Genomic DNA, 17,922 nt, shown 5'->3' on the forward strand with positions numbered 1-17,922 from the left:
TGCCTCCGCCATGTTTTAATACGCGCGTATGTAAAATTTCACGATCTTCACTTGTAAACTGTGGATTTGTATAGAAAGACAGAAGGACAGAAGGACAAATTTTCATTTTTATATATTAGATAGATATACTACAGCGCCCGAATGTTTTATTTAATTGTATTACTCCTTTAATGTATGTACATACATTTTTGTTTGTTTATTTTATTTTGTAACCACGATTAAGGATTATTTCTCCTACCTCTATATTTTGCACGTTTTAAAAATTGTTTCTACAAAACAATCTGTCACAGAAAGCCATCATTTCCACATGGCAAGACTAGTCAGATGACAATGCCAATCAAACTGGTAATTGAAGTTCTCAGAAGCAAGCACAGTACCTTGGTTAGGAAAGTCTAGGTTGTGGACCCATGGGTATGCACTCAATACTTACTTTTTTTTTCACCTGAAGCCACTGCTTAAACATACAACAAAGACCAAATTCTGACAAGTGGAAGTTTAAATGGCCGATAGCAATCAAGTAGCTAGAAGCATTTAGCTTTTAAGCATTTTCACCTGACCTCGACAAAGACAAAAAAGCAGAAAAAAGGCATTTTGCTATACTGCTGTAAATTCACTAAAACATTTGTGAAATAGAAATGTATTACTCCCAGAATAATAGTAAACTTTTGTTAACATAAAATTGTTGTTTGCTATTGCTTGTCAGTATTATAATGTATTGTTTATATTTTTTCTGACATTCTTAAAATAAAAATAGTAAAAAGGGTCTAGTGGTCACTATGAATAATAACTACTATACTGTATATATCTAACATAAGAATACAAGTATATTTTATGTACGTTTTATGTATGCTCTCTGTTAAATTTGAGGTCCACATACTGTACATACTGTACATGGTGTGAGAGCGTAGACATTAGAGGGAAATGATTTGGATTGTTTTACCATATAACTTAGCCTAAAGTAAAATTTGAAAGTCCAAACACAGAAGAAGATGATGAGTCCAGATTACCTCTAAAATCAGTTATTTGACTGTTCCAAGTTAGGAAGCATGCTGTTCAAAAAGAACTTCAGATTGTGCTGTTTTAAAGGCAACTTCTTTCACACACTTGTTGGGGAGAATGGTCTACAGCATCCTGAGTTTCAACTTCAGTAATCCCTGGTGTAGTTGTGGTAGCCACAGGGCCGGCTCTACCATTAGGCAGCTCTAGGCAGCTGCCTAGGGCATCAGCATCTGGGGGGGAGCCGTTGAGTCTACCTATCACAAAATTAATTATATTTTCTGAAAGAAACATCGTAAGGTAGGAGTAGGTTTTGAGCTGCTCAGAAACTGCATGAAAAGATTTTCGAGCAGTTCTGCTAACTTTTCGTTCGCACTTCTGCTAAGCTAAGATACACTCCCAGAGGGCGGCGGCCTAGCGTGTGCACTGCTGCTAAAAGCAGCTAGTGAGCGATCAACTCGGAATGAGGGTCAATGTCCAGGATGTTAATGTAGTGTGTAGCTGCCTAACACATTTTTTTTACTTATGTTAGTTATCAATGAGATGCAATTAAGTGTCAGCACAGTGGTGAGTACAACATAATTTTTGCCTGTAGCAACAGCTACATTATTAAAAGCATGGCAAGATTGAGCAGCCATTTTTCATAAATATTTGTCTGTCCAAGTTTACACATCTTGGGGGAATTCAATTTATTGTGAATGCCTTCATCCAGCCAATATGCACAGCAGCTGCTGTACTTTACTGCAGTGGAAACTCACACAGTAGTGTTAACTACCCCTTAGGGTAGTGAGAACTTTTGTGCAAAACAGCCAGGTGAAGGGTGCAAGAAGGGCTGCTGCAATGGCAATTTGCACCCTTCACTGTCAATTTCCCACCTTGGTCCTCTGTTAATCAATAAAAAATCTTACCAGTGGTATATACCATTCAGCATTGCTGCAGCTCACAGTGAGTCTTACCATTATAGACATACTTGCCTACCTGACCCTCTCCATGAAGGAGAAAATGCTCTGTTCCTGGACTTTCCTGGTAATGTATGATTGCCATCACCTGTGGTGAAACACCTTTCTTGTCAATTAACTAGCTCACAACAGGTGATGGCAATCATACATTACCAGGAAAGTCCAGGAACAGAGCATTTTCCCCTATAGATTGTAAGCTTGCGAGCAGGGCCTTCCTACCTCTGTCTGTCTGTTTTTACCCAGTTTTGTTCTATTACTGTTGTTCTAATTGTAAAGCGCAACGGAATATGCTGCGCTATATAAGAAACTGTTAATAAATAAATAAATAATAAATACATTTTCTCCCTCATGGAGAGGGTCAGGTAGGCAAGTATGATTATAGATGAGGTATTTATTAATATTTACCTGCCTAGCAACCTGCAGTGATGTCATCTCTCCTTTTCAGTTGCTAACATACAAACCCCGGTCCTAATTCAGAACTCATTGCAACAGCAAACTTTTTCTCTAATGGGCAAAACCAGGTGCAGTGCAGGTGGGGCAGATATAACATGTGCAGAGAGATTTAGATTTGGGTGGGGTGTGTTCAAACTGAAATCTAACTTGAAGTGTAAAAATAAAGCAGCCAGTATTTACCCTGCACAGAAACAAAATAAGGATCTCCCTTGCTTGCTAAATACATATAAGATAACTGATGGTAAGTGGATTAAAGCAAAATAAATGTAATTTCTCCAGCGCCATCCCTTTGACAATTGGCCCAAAGCAGTGAAAAGCATATTTTCTGTCTCTTTACTGCTTTATAAATAGAGCTCTGGGTCCTGTAAATTATTTTTTTTTAATTACAGCTGCAAGAGTAATAGAACCAAATGTTCCATAACTTTTCTCATTATTTGCTTCAATCACATTCAGGAGAAGAGACTTCTGGGAAGGACACTCATACTAGGATATTTGCCAAACTCCCCCTAACTCTTTGTATTGTTTGGACTTTAATTTCCTACAATAATGATTATTTGAGAATCATTTATGTTTTAAAATAGCCATGATTGGAACAGACGTTTATTTTGTTTTACATTTGCTGAACTGCGCCTACTGCATACAATCACTTTCATATATAAAGCATATCTGGTAGGTGTCCCCTTACACGTATCATGCCCCCTCAGAGGGAAAGTACAGTAACAATCAATTAGTTTTGCAATGACAAAATGTCACTGCAGCCACACTATAAACTGGGGATGCAAGGACTTCCGGTTCCGGCTTGATGCTGTGAGGTGTGCTCTCAGCATCGCTCCGTGCATCGGGACACCACATAGCTTTTAAAAGCCGTTTTCACGGCTTCCACAGAGACCTCCTCGCTGCACTATCAGCAACCGACACACTATGGATAAATACCTGGCCTCCGGGGCCGCACCGAAGCCCTCTGCTCTCCCGCAACCGCCCAGACAGGAGAAGAAGCGCGCCAATCCCAATATGGCGCCGAGTAACAGCACCCCGCCGGCGTCTCCCGCGGCCAAGAAAACAGCCACTGAATTATTCCAGAAAGACTCATCTCAGGTCAGTCGCACATCAGACGCCCCTATCACACATTCTAATCTGGCAGCTGCAATCACTAACACCATGGGCCCCTTGTTGTCTAAAGCTGTAGCTGACATTACACAGCAGCTGCAGCACCTCACTCACAAGGTGTCTGTGCATGATAATCAGATTGGGGTCTTAAGCCATGATATGGCGTCAACCCAGTGCTCCATCCTCCGCTTGCAAAAAGAGAATCATCAGCTATGGAACCGTCTAGAGGATGCAGAAAATCGCTCGCGACGGAACAATATTAGATTAGTGGGCCTGCCTGAGTCTATTAAAGGAGCTGAATTAGTTGCATTCGTACAGACCACCCTGCCGTCCCTTTTAGATATCTCTGACACCTGCAAGGATCTTGTAATTGAGAGGGTACACAGAGTGGGTCCCCCCCCACGCACCCCCGACAGTTGACCGCGGGTCACGTTATTCCGCTGCCTTAACTATCTGCACAAGATGGCTTTCTGGACAGCCTCCCGTAAACGGAGGTCCGTGATGTGGGAAAACTCACGTTTGTTTATATTCCAGGATTTCTCTGCTGAGCTGACCAGGGCTAGAAAAGCTTTTAACCCAGTGTGCTCTAAATTAGTTCAGGACAAACGCAAATTTTCTTTGATATATCCTGCAAAGCTCAGAATTTATGGGGGAGATAAACCAATGGATTTCACTTCTCCTGATGATGCCATGGCCTATCTTCATGATGAAGCCTCAGAAACTCAGGAGGACATTTCAGATACTCCTCCCCTTGCATCTTCTACCTACTTTTCCTGATAAAATTCATGATGGTTGGTCGATTTGAGGCTTCCCAACTGTATATCTCACTGCAGGACAGACTTTCCACTGTGATGCGACGAACTTCAGATGTCCACGACATACTTCCATTGTCACATTTCCTCGAATTGCAGGACTATATCTGGAGGAGATCTGTTTGCCTTAATGATATTATAAATTACCTGCATCTTATCTCTATTATAGTTGGTTACAGTTCTATGATTATACGCATAAGCCTAACATAACTGTTCTTTTACAATTGCGATGTTATGGCCAAGGCCCTTTAATTATTGGTCTCTATTCATATAACTAATAATACATGGTGGTGTTACCGGCAGGAGCACTATGTCGTAACTCCACACTACCAGTGTTTAATGTTATTCACAATTTGTTTACCGGATTTCGGTCTGTATTATACAGACATCATTCATTGCCTGTATTGGTATGCCTTTATTTTGCTTTGTTTTACCTATGTCCCTCCTCCTCCTCTCCCCACTCCATGTAGATATGCATGTACTAATTTTTTGCTTGGTGGTTGCTCTCAGCTACTTATTATTGCTAAGTTTTATATTCTAAATGACTGAAATCATAATAGGTTCCCTTAACGTTGGGGGTATAAATTCTCCGCAGAAGAGACGTAAAATCCTTCACTATTTGAACAAACAAAATATAGATATTATCTTCCTACAAGAATCACATCTTACTCATATATAAACGCTTAAACTTCAAATGCTTCAGTGGTCCTTGATTGCGGACGCACCATTTACCTCCAAAGCACGTGGAGTAGTCATACTTGCTAAACGTAATATACCAGTTGTGGTAACACGAATTGATGCAGACCCTGCTGGTAGATTTCTCCTTGTCGAACTCACTTTATATGATATCCCATACACCTTTTGCAATGTATACGCACCCAACGCTTATAGCAAAGCATTTTTCCAACAGCTGATTTCCAAACTTATTCCTCATGCCCATAATAACCTGGTAATGTGTGGGGATTTAAACTTGATTACTTCTCCCCATTTGGACCGCTCATACTCCTCTGGAGCCCCTCTTCACCTCCCCAAAATAGGTATCTCGCACCTATGTTCGTCTCTAACTTTAGTAGATATTTGGAGAGCCCTACACCCTACGGACAAAAATTATACTTGCCTTTCCGCTGCACACGGCACTCTGTCACGTATTGATTACACCTTTATCTCATACCAATTATTTCCAAACATCACGGACTCAGATATTGAATCAATAGCGATTTCCGACCATGCCTTGATTTGGTTCTCATTACTCATACGGCCTGTACACAAAACACCCCCCCAATGGAGATTCCCATCTCACTTGATGTCGTCCTCCAAATTTGGTGATATTTTGGATGCTGCCTGGGATACTTACTCTCATAATAATGAGTCTCATGCAGAATCTGACCAGTCCCTCTTTTGGTTAGCCTCTAAGGTGGTTTTACGTGGGGAAATTCTCTCTTATACCTCAGCACTTAAAAGAATATACGCACAATCCTATATATCTGCTCAACAAGCCCTCACAAATGCGTACCAGTCCTATACTCTGACTCCATCCCCTGCTAATAAACATGTTTATCTCACACAAAAATTGCACTTTAATGAACTACTAACATCTATGGGCGATAAATACAAATTTAAAATTGACTATAAATTCCACAAATTTGGCAATAAAACGGGCAAAATGCTCACGAATCTCTTAAAAGGCACTTTCACTCCCATGACAGTACATCCGTTATTGACGGCTGAAGGAACATTTACCACTGATCCTCAACAAATATCAGATATAATGAAAGTATATTATGAAAAACTGTATTCTCCCCACCCTACCTTAGCCTCCTCTCCTTTCACTACTCAATCCTCTCCTTCAACTTGGGAATTCCCGGACCTCCCACAATTTCCGACAGATGATTTTCCCTCCTTGATGTCCCCGATTACTTGTGAAGAAGTTCAACAGGCGATTTCTAAGTTAAAACCCTCCAAAGCCCCTGGTCCCGATGGATTATCAGGAGAATTTTATAAACATCTAGCTCCAAGAATAGCCACATATCTGACTGCCTTCTACAATCATATAATAGACACTAATACGATTCCCCTTCATTTTAATTCGGCCATTATCAAGGTACTCCCAAAACAAGGTAAAGACCTTTCTAACCCCGCATCATACCGTCCCATTTCCCTCCTAAACTTAGATTACAAAATTTTAACAAAAATTCTGTCCGATAGATTGAAGTTCTCTCTGCCACATGTCATACACCCTGATCAAACAGGTTTCATTTGTGGACGTCACTCTGTCCGAAATGTTAGACGGGTGTTGGCTACAATTCAACATTTGTTGGTTACTGATAATCGAGACTCCCCCCACAATGTAGTTTTAACTTTAGATGCAGAAAAGGCCTTCGATCTTATAACATGGCCTCATTTATTTTTGACTCTAGAGAAATTCGGTTATCCTTCCTCATTTATTTTACTACTAAAAACCTTATATACCTCCCCAAAATCCCAACTCATATGTAATGGTTACCCTTCTACTCCGTTCACCATATATAAAGGCACAAGGCAGGGATGTCCACTCTCTCCCTTGCTGTTTGCACTGGCAATTGAACCCCTTGTGGTCTCTATCCGCAATTCTCCTCTGATTGAAGGTGTTCGAATTGGCGATGTTATTTTAAAGACGGCTCTTTTCGCCGATGATATGTTACTATTTCTGTCCCGACCGGAATCCACAATCCCCAACGTAATGTCTCTGATACATTCTTTCGGGAGTGTGGCGGGCTTCAGGATTAACATTGCCAAGTCTGAACTACTTACTTTATCTAGTCCTCGATCGACCAACCCTCCTCCTTTCTTAACGCAATCCCATTTTACTAAAGTTGACAGTATTAAATATCTGGGTGTTCATATTCCCTCTGACCTCTCTTCCTTATATAAATTAAATTTTTCCCCAATCCTTACAAAGATATCGACCCTATATGAGACCTGGATGAACCTACCCCTATCCCTTCTTGGTCGTTTAGCAATTGTTAAGAGTATAATTTTCCCGAAGATTTTCTACGCCCTACAAATACTCCCTATTGGACTCTCCAAATCAGACTTTTCCAAATTTGATAGTCTTACTTCTCGCTTCTTATGGAAGCAAAAACGCTCTAGAATTGCTCTAGATAAACTCCAATCTCCTCGCTCCAAAGGAGGAATGAATGCTCCTAATCTCCATAGATACTTCCTCTCCGTACAATTCAGGGTTATTAATGATTGGTTATTGAACTCTTCCACCTACACTGACCTAGCATTGGATTGCGCCATCTTCTCTCCATTTGCTCCTAGTGCCTTACTTCACTCTAAACAAGGAGACATCCCACCCATCATCCTACAGAACATAATGTTTCATGATGTTTATTTGGCATGGAAATCCATTAACAAAAAATTACTCAGGAACCACCTCTCATCTCCTTATATCCCCCTATGGGGAAATCCCTCATTTCCTCCCTCGCTGACAAATGCAGAGTATCTGAATTGGAAACAGAAAGGTCTGTTCTTAACTTCGCAAATTTTTGACCCAGGAGGCCTTCTGCTCCCCTATTCAGAACTAAAACTTAAATATCAACTACCTGATCGGAACTTCTTTATGTACTTACAATCTAGACACTATGCATTGTCCCTGACTCCCTCCACGCGCTTTATTCTTTCCACGGATCCTCTAAACAGTTTATTTAAGGCTTTAAAATCTATGCCATACCATATTAAAATGCTTTATTCTCTTCTTTCTCCTAATCCTACATCATTGGCATGGTCTAAGCTTCTGAAAGCATGGCAATCTGATATAGGAACAATACACACCTCCGATGATGTTGTTACTCATTTCGAAACCACACTGAAGCATTTGAAATCCTCATATTTACAAGAGGTACATTTAAAAACTCTACACAGAGCATATGTTTCTCCATTTCAGAGGGCCCGCATGTTCCCTGAAAATGATGGCTCCTGTCTGAAATGCTGTGCCTCTAAGGCAGATTTTTTCCACTGTATGTGGCGTTGTGGGAAGATTAAACGTTTTTGGTGCAAATTACTTAATTACATAAACTCTTTGTTCAATCTCCACCTCCTTCCGAATCCTTCTGCTTGTCTCTTAGCTGACTTTAGGGATTGGGCCCTGGGTTCTCGTAAATCATTCATTTTGCCTCTACTATCGATTATAATCACAGTAGCCAAGAAAATCATCTTAGTTCATTGGATATCCAAGACTACTCCATCCATATTGGAAGTTAGACAAAAATTACTTCAATTAATGTATTTTGATAGGAGGGATACCTTCCCAGATTCAAACAAAAATGTAGAGAAATTTCATTCGAAATGGGAACCTTTTATCTCTTCTTTGGATCTCACCACTCAAAATACCATTATGGCGATTTTCGAAAACACGGAATGGCAACTCTTACGTAACATCACTTAGGCACAGTCACGTGACCTAGTTCTTTAACCCCCTGACGGGTGCTACTCAATATGATACTACGTTTGGTTTCGGTCTAGGTTCAGGTCCAATAGAGAGCTTTCTTAATGATAATTACCTGATGTTGCGAATATCTACCTCCCCTATCCCCCCTCAAACCCCTCCCCACATCCTGGTTTGTAGTTTTACTCTGGTGATATTTTATCTTTTACTAGCTTTTACTCTTATTTTGCCTTATTTTATTTTATTTTATTTTATTTTTCTATGTGTTTTTTGGACTGGGAACAGCGATGTGGGCTTTTATAACTAAGCACAGTTAGATATGGTTACTCACAAAGGTATATGTTTCCAGAATTATTTCATGTTCATTAACTCCCCTACGGATGATGAGTTCATTCTGGTCAAATATCCCTCCCACATAGAAAGGGTTCTGTCATATATTGATGGATATGTTTAGTTACTATTTTCTCTTTCTTTTGCCTTTGACTCCCTTAGGTGCGAACTACATTCCCTCTCTGACAGAACTGTTATATTGTTATACCTATTTACTTGTAATACCTTCATCGGTATACCCTTTGTAATTGCATACGCTGTCATGCCAATTTTCTTAAAATAATAAAGAAATTGTTGTTTAAAAAAAAAAAACTGGGGATGCAAAAAGAGAACAACATGTATGTGGCATTTTTAGTCATATCTGTTAATATATGATAAATGAGTGTATAATACTGACTTTGCAGCCTCAGGCGTAGAGGTGTAGCTGCTGTGCTCTATATATACTATTGTATGAAAAAGCATTTTTTTTTGCTCTGATTGTTTTAAAGGTTAATATACAGATTGGTGAACTATGTAAAATTGAAAGCATGTTTGTAGCATCATTGGATGAGATAAAGCCGTTCTGCACTCCTGCGACGCCTGCAACTACAATGGGATGATGAAACATCACAGTTGTTTAAGACCACGCACATTGCAGTATCAGGCATCTGCCTGACATCAGTTACAGTAAAGCAGCATGTGTAGTCACTTCAGTTTATAGACTTTCACAGCTTAAAACGGTGTCCAGCGAATTGTTCTTACATTTACTACTAAAACCAATCCAGTTGACTCATTTTTATATCCTAGACTACTATGTTTTACACATTTTTTTGAGATGCAATTACTTAGACAATGCTATTTTCATTTCATTGTGTTTAAAATATATATGAGAAATATCTATTCAATATACTTCTTGCAAGTTACATGTATTTATTCACTTTGTGATCATTTTCAGCCAGTTGTACCTAAAATTCATGTACTGTCCACATGTATGTTGCATAATTAATATAGATTGTTCAGTTTACGTAAAATATACAAAGACATAAAAGCCACCTTTTTAAAATTGGAATTTAATGGTTAAATGTGCTCATTTATTGTACACTTACTGTATGTCCTTCCAAAAAGTGCTGGAGTTCTCAAAGCTGATATAGGTACCATACTACTGTACAGTAAAATAACAAGCTGTGCCCACCATTGGGAACATTTATAGTGATTCCCTCATGTATTTATTTTCAACTATAAATATTATCGTTTGCCAAGATAAGAAAAGTCTCATTTTTCTAGACAGTATAGAAGACAAGTCTAGAAGTATGACAGATTAAGGATTAAATTTGCTAAAGGAACAAACTGACCCTTGAAAGAAACATTTTCCGCAATGTCAACAAAATAAAAATCTAAAACCTCTATATAAAAATTGTACAGTTTTAAAAACCCATATTGCTATTTTTCAAACCTGCTTTAAAGCATAATTATTAGATGATATTTTGTGGAACTTAAAGAGAGCTCATTATTTATATAGCTTATTACTATGTGTCTCCATACTCTGGCAATGATAAATGGCACTCCAATACATAAATGCAACAAGCCTCCCGGCTCATCTAGTAGTTATCACTGCCCTTCCACCCCAATCTCATTCTCCCTTTCTTTTATAGTATGCTTGGGAGATCTGATTTTATAATGACTGTCCATGTGCAGTAGCATTGACATTAAATCTTAACCCTTTACCTATCTGCAGTGATTACATGGCTTTGCAATACATTCATTTTACATCTATTCTAAATTTTCAAATACAAATAAATGAACTGGTCTAATTCATGTCAGCAACCTCTATTACATATAAAGCATCATCATGTTCACTTAAAGATATTGTACTACACCCTGGTGTTAATTAGCAATACTTGTATATAATTGCCTAGGGGGAAAACTTTAATAAGTGGCAGTTTTTCTGGGGTTTTGAAACTCATGCCTATCTTCTGGAGATTGAAGAAATAAACAACTGAATTTACCACTGTAAAATCACCATATGTATATCAGGCCAACAAAAGGTGATAAATCACAATACACTAATAATGAGGGAAATCGTTATGCATTTAATAAGGAGGCCGATAACATTAATAATTCTCTTATGAGGAGAATTCTTCACCCAACCAATACTCTCCGCTCTGTCCCACCCACTCCTTGTTGTATATACATGCTGTATTTAACCCATTCCTGATGCAAAGTGGCCCACAAGCCATGGTCTGTTCCATTGCTTGCTGCAGTGGGAGCCATTGCAGGGGCCACACATGCATATTGGAGACAGGACAAAATTAGAAGATTAACATATAAATTATGAGTCACATTATTGCTTAATTTTTATTGAGACCAATATAATTTATGAATGATTAGAACAGGGCAATATTAATTGTTAATCAGTGTTTAAACATTTTACGCCAGGGCAATATTTATTATTGTATGGCTATATAAATGGTGCTCACATAATACAATACTAAGGGACATATTTTAGTGATGAGCGGATTCGGTTTTACTCGGTTTTACTCGGTTCTCAAAACCGAATCTTATTGGCTATCCAAAACACGTGACATCAGTGAGCCAATAAGATTCGGTTTTGAGAACCGAGTAAAACCGAGTAAAACCGAATCCGCTCATCACTAACATATTTAATAAAAAGTGATATTCTTGTAATCATTCATTACTAATCTTAAATGCTCTAACCAATCAGCTCCTAACTGTCATGTGTTTGAAAAATGACAGGAGCTGATTGGTTGGAGCAGCATTTAAGATTAGTAACAAGTGATAACAAGAATATCCTCATTAGTAAATTTGCCCTTAATGTTAATTACCAAATTATCTCACTTGTCACTGACACCTTAATTTTTTTCCGTAGGTTTGCAGTTGGTTCTAAGCCGACTACTTGTAGATATGGGATTTCTATGCTTTTATTAAGAAAAACATCAATGTTGCTTTGAAGTTCCATTGAATTCTACAGTGGGGTTTCTTAGCGTGTTTCTTTTGGGAAATCGTGGCAAACCCACTGTGATATCAAACCCACTGTACAGTAAATTTACCCCTAGGCGTTACTTGACAGAAGTGGGATGTTATGCTATAAGAGTTGATTGGTAATGGCTAAGTATGCAGCAATTTTTTTAGTTCCTATTCCTCCCCCCACTTTTCAAGACTTTTACTGTCAATTCTGCAAACATTTTTACTAGTTTAAAAAAGGCAATGTACTGTATTTCAAGAGTATACATTTCCTATTAATTAGTTATTAATTAATCTCACTATATAAAATTGTGTTCAAATAGCTTTGATGAAACAAAAAAAATAGCACAAAAAAGACTTTATAGCATGTGTCCTGTTAGAAACATATTTCCTCCCAAACACAAGATTGTGGGAATCAGGAAGCACTTTGCTGGTAACATATTGATGGATTGTTAATGGAATGCAGCAATTTTCTTGCACATTTTAAGTTTCATTTTTACACCAGGAATAACTGTTGGTGTCTCAGTTCCTCAGCAAGAGGCTATTCCCTGTCATATTAATTGACTTGCAAAGTACACCCAAATTGTTCTGACTGTACCAAGAAACTATTGACATTTTTAAGAAGCACATGCATGGAGATTACATGACCAAACTTGCTGCAAACCTATGAATATCATTTGGTGTATTATGTCTTTGGCATGTATTCTGAAAATGTGAAAATCTTCTATAATGTGTTGTACATAACTTTGTGTGCCAAAGAGAGAGCTACAATTTTGAGTATTCCCATTCCATAAATTGGAAAACATAGCATGGACAGCTGTTAGGAGTCAAGGACACACTCTCTAAATAAGACCAATTTGCCAAATAATGTGTTTTTGTTGCCAGAAAATTATCCTGGCAAAATAATAAAATTAAGTCTAACCTTCGGAAAGAACATACGTTATTAAAAAAAAAGTTTAAGAAAATAAATGAATTGCAAAACGGTTCTTAAAATGTGTTTTGTTCATGTTTGTAATATTTGCTTTCGTTTTAAATATATATTTTTAAACAAATAAAATGAACAGGAGAGTATTGGTAGGAGCGGAAAGTATTGGTTGGGTGAAGAATTCTCCTCATAAGAGAATGTTATTGGCCTTCTTATTACATACATAATGATTTCGCTCATTATTAGTGTATTGTGATTTATCACCTTTTGTTGGCCTGATATGCATATGGTGGTTTTACAGTGGTAAATTCAGTAGTTTATTTCTTCAATCTCCAGAAGATAGGCATGAGTTTCAAAACCCCAGAAAAACTGCCACTTATTAAAGTTTTTCCCCTAGGCAATTATATACTAGTATTGCTAATTAACACCAGGGGGGTAGCACAATATCTTTAAGTGAACATGATGATGCTTTATATGTAATAGAGGTTGTTGCATGAATTAGACCTGTTCATTTATTTGTTTATTTACATAAACTGGTTTCATGCTATATAAAAAGTTACTTAAGAAGAATTAATAACCAATGCAGAGATTCTATTTTACTAGTTTGAGCCTTAAAGTTATGGAAAGATTTCAGAAGATAATGGGTAAGGTCATGCCTTCATTCTGACCCCCGGCTCTATAATTATTATGTTGAGAAGTAAGGGTATTTACTTTTAGTTGTATGTATGTATTACGAACTTGAGTATTCCACAAGTGTTGGAATAACTAGTTGCGTAAGTGTTGTAAAATAGGATTACAGTATATATGAATATACTGTATGTAGTGAGTATATTGAGGATTATTCTTGATTACTGACCTGCAATTTAATGCTTGTGAAGGAGAATTCGTTATTTGTATGTATTCTGTCATAAGCCTGGAGTATTGATCATTGTTGCCAAATTAATATTTGCTGTACAAGATTTCATCTAAATCATGCAAGAAACATACTGATTTTATCAGACTTTACTGGATGGATGGATGGATTAATTATATATATATATATATATATATATATATATATACATACATACAGGAGCCCTATTACTTTACATGGTGCAGTGTTCTGCCTCTATTTAGACTTTCTCACACATATGCAAAATTATTTCAGCACAAAGGAAATGGGAAAATGCTTTCAGAGAATGAAGCAATGCTCAGTTTCCTCTGAGATTTAGATATACAGTATTGTAATGGTTAGCAATTCCTTTTTATATTCATAAAAAAAGCGGCTTGGCATGCATTTAGCAAATATTGTAGCAAAATATCTGAAATCATTGATGCATGGAGACAACCGATCTAACTTCAATGAAAGGTATCTAGCCAAAATGAATTTGTTAATGCAAAACTGGCTGAAATAAATGCATGCACTTTCACACTGTTTAAATCATGACATTTTCAGCAAGAAAATCTGCCTCTTGTTCAGTGTAGTGCATTATCAAGATTCAACGATCAGCATTTTAATCCAAAGGATGAATACATTTCTTTTGTGAGAGAACTACAATATTTTCTGCCGAATTACTGCATTGCATGAACAATAAGTTAACATATATTATTTACACTTCATTTTCCTACTCTTAAGGGGGGTACACACGGAGAGATCCGTGCTTAAAATCAAAGCAATCTTGCTAGATTGCTTAGATTTTAAGCACGGATCTGCCGTGTGTATGCCCTCCAGCGATAGCGATGCGCGGCCCCGTGCATCGCTATCGCCGATGCTAGATTAAGCCTGCATGCAGGCTCAATCTAGCGGGTCGCTCACTTCACCGTTGTGTGAAGTGAGCGGCTCCCCGTCGGCTTCTCCCCTCGCTCAGCACATCGCGCTGTGCTGAGCGGGGTGAGAGATGTGTGCTGAGCGGTCTGTGTTAAGATCGCTCAGCACACATCTCTCCCGTGAGTACCCCCCTTAATGAAATGCCATAATACAATGTCTAACAAATATAACTAGCCCTATTAGAACCGAATGTGCTAATTACCTGCAATTTCTAAAATTATTTTATTTTCCTGTTTTTCTTATACTAGTACCCTGGGGTAGATTTACTAAAGCTTCTAAAAATTAAAAGTGGTGGTGTTGCCCTTGGCAGCCAATCAGAATGTATTACTTTCTGGTATGCAATAGAGAAATGAAAGCTAGAATTTGATTGGCTGGGCAACATCACTTTTCAGTTTTAAAAGCTTTAGTAAATCTACCATCCTGACTCCAAATAATGCTAAGGTTGTGAAACTCAAACACACAGACTATTTATTTAGATGACCAAGGTCACAAATAGTTGTTGAGAAACAAAACAAAACAATTTAAGCATTCTGCATTGGAATAAGAGATACTCGCAAAATATGGTTATCCTAGGGCAATAGAGAAATCAGACTGTACTCATTCTCATGGATGCCCCCTTCCACCAGCTCCAGTTTCATATAAACCAGAATCAACCCCTATATTCCTTCACAGTAAAACATGAAAAGTCCTTCCTCTTGTGCTTTGATCTCTTTTTGGATTTTTTTGTAAGACTTCTCCCATGTATATTTTTTGACCATTTTTCCAGAGATGCCTTGTTTCACATGTCTATAATGCGATTGTGGTTCTTTATTACCAAACATCTTGTTTTAGTAATTTTTCTTGTGAGTAATTCAATAAAACTATTTTGAAAAAAACAAAACAAAACATTAAAGGACAGTAACTGTAGAAGGAACACAGAATCATGGAGGTAGTAAAGGTAAATGTACAAGTAACAGACAAAATAAGACAATCCTGCACTGTCAGCTGTGGAGAATAAAACCCTACTGCTATCATTTAAGTGAAAATGACTATTACATTTAAAAAAGTGCGTAAATATTGAAAATCTTCCATAAAAAAATCTGTGAAATGTGTAAATCAACTTGAAAACATCCATTTTTCAATTTTGTAGACTGCACACATTATTACATTTAACATGCCTGTGTCAGCCACTTTGAGCACTTGTAACATTGCAAACATGTGTCAATGTCATCTTAAATATCATTTTGTTTCTTTCAGCTTGTGACCTTATGAACCAAGGCATATTGGCCCTTGTCAGTTCTATCGGATGTGCATCAGCGGGGTCCTTTCAATCTCTGGCAGATGCTATGCATATTCCTCATCTTTTCATGCAACGATCCACAGCGAGGACGCCAAGAAGTAGTTGTGGGCTCAACAGGAAAAACAGGATTGATGACTATACATTGTCTGTCCGCCCTCCAGTCTATCTGAATGATGTTATCTTAAGAGTCATCACTGAATATGGCTGGCAGAAATTTATTATCTTTTATGACAACAACTATGGTAATTTTTCTACATTTTGCATAAAATATAGGAATGTTATTGCATTTCCATGTCCATCTGTGTTTTAAGAATAGGTATAAAATAAGTTTTCTTGAAGACACAAAATATTTGCAAGTTATATTTTTGTCTTCCAGAGACATGCCTACATAAAAATGGATATTTGTAGAGCCAAGCATCCTTCTATATAACCAGTTATGCTACATATTATACTACTTTGATGCAAATATTCTGGTTACTTAACATTTAAAAATTCATTTTTTTCTCTAAAAGTTATAGTTATATGCAATATGCAATGCATAAAACAAAATTGAAAAAATCCAAGAAAACAGATACAGGAAGGGTTCTTGTATACACATCCCTTATGTCCATAGAGCTCCAAAAACCAAATACAAAATTTAGAGACACATTACTGCAACTATAGTAAGTTATCATGTCATGCACATAGAAATATCCTTGAACTTTTCTTATAGTGACTGAGGAGCACTGCAAGTACAAGGTAATGAGGAGGGGAATTCTGAGCTCTTTGGGTAAAATCAGGAGTCATTTTCAAATGTGATATGATGCAATTAATGCATATGCTCCATTGTATAGAAATATAATTTTCTAGATTACAACTTCCATATATTGTAAATGAAGATAGTGTGACTGCATATAAAAACAGAAGTTGTAAATTGTAAAATTTCTTGGGAATTTTAATAATTACATATGAGCATACAGTATCTCATGTACCTCCAACATAATATATCTTTTTTTGGAGGGCCTCATAAGTAGGCGGGTCTTAATCAAGGCTACATTTACTTTTTTTGATTCAGTAGACACAGATACCTTGGTGCCCCAAATAATTTTCCATCCTTATATACAGAATGTACATTAATCATCCTAGACCCATTTAGCCCCAAATTCAGTGGTGAACTGGAACTATGACTGGAGCAGTCCATGCAACTGTTTCAGAAAAGGAACCACAAATCTGGCTTCACTGCACATGTTACAACCACTGTGCATGCTCAATAGAGCAGAGCAGGGGCATCAAGAGGGCATGCAGCCTATAGATCTAAAGTGTCTTGTTAGACATTCAATAGGTCAACCCCAAATGGTCGACATGCATTAGGTTGACATGGTCAAAAGGTCAACATGATCATTAGGTTGACCTATAAAGGTCAACAGTGTGTATGTTTGACAGGTACAAAAGGTAGGCAGGTTCAAATGGTTCACATGCCAATGATCAACACACATATACAGTATGGCCAAAATGTTTTTGTTTTTTGTTTTTGTTTTTTTTTTTCATTTTTTACCATCCACATGGACTATTATTGGGAATATTAACCTGGTGAGCAAACGTGGTACATTAATTGGAGGTCCACATGCTCAGATGGTGAAAGCAACACAAAAAATTGGTGTCAACCTTTTTCTGTGTTGACCATTTTCCATGTTGACCATTCATGTGTTAACCTTTTGTACTTGTACCTAATGACCATGTAGACATTTTAACTGTTGACCATTGGTGTTGACCTAATAATTGTGACCTTTTAACTGTAGATCTATTGAACCATAACCATTGTGAGTTGATGAACCACATCCTTCGCCTTTGCCCAATATTCTGTTATAGGGCACCCTTGTTCACT

The 17,922-nt window shown here is 37.5% G+C and overlaps 1 protein-coding gene across 2 annotated transcripts in view; it reads left to right on the plus strand.

The window, feature by feature from the left end:
* The window catches only part of GRID2 (glutamate ionotropic receptor delta type subunit 2), a 1,619,892-nt gene that overhangs the window by 688,826 nt on the left and 913,144 nt on the right, over positions 1-17,922 (plus strand). For both annotated transcript variants that reach the window (XR_010176066.1, XM_063917339.1), the window contains exon 3: positions 16,016-16,300. Coding sequence is in view for 1 of the 2 variants with exons in the window: in XM_063917339.1 (XP_063773409.1) it covers positions 16,016-16,300 (285 nt within the window). In the remaining variant the exon portion in view is untranslated. The remainder of the gene's footprint in view (positions 1-16,015; positions 16,301-17,922) is intronic.

The sequence above is a fragment of the Pseudophryne corroboree genome, chromosome 1, assembly GCF_028390025.1.
Source record: "Pseudophryne corroboree isolate aPseCor3 chromosome 1, aPseCor3.hap2, whole genome shotgun sequence".
Classification (NCBI taxonomy): domain Eukaryota; kingdom Metazoa; phylum Chordata; class Amphibia; order Anura; family Myobatrachidae; genus Pseudophryne; species Pseudophryne corroboree.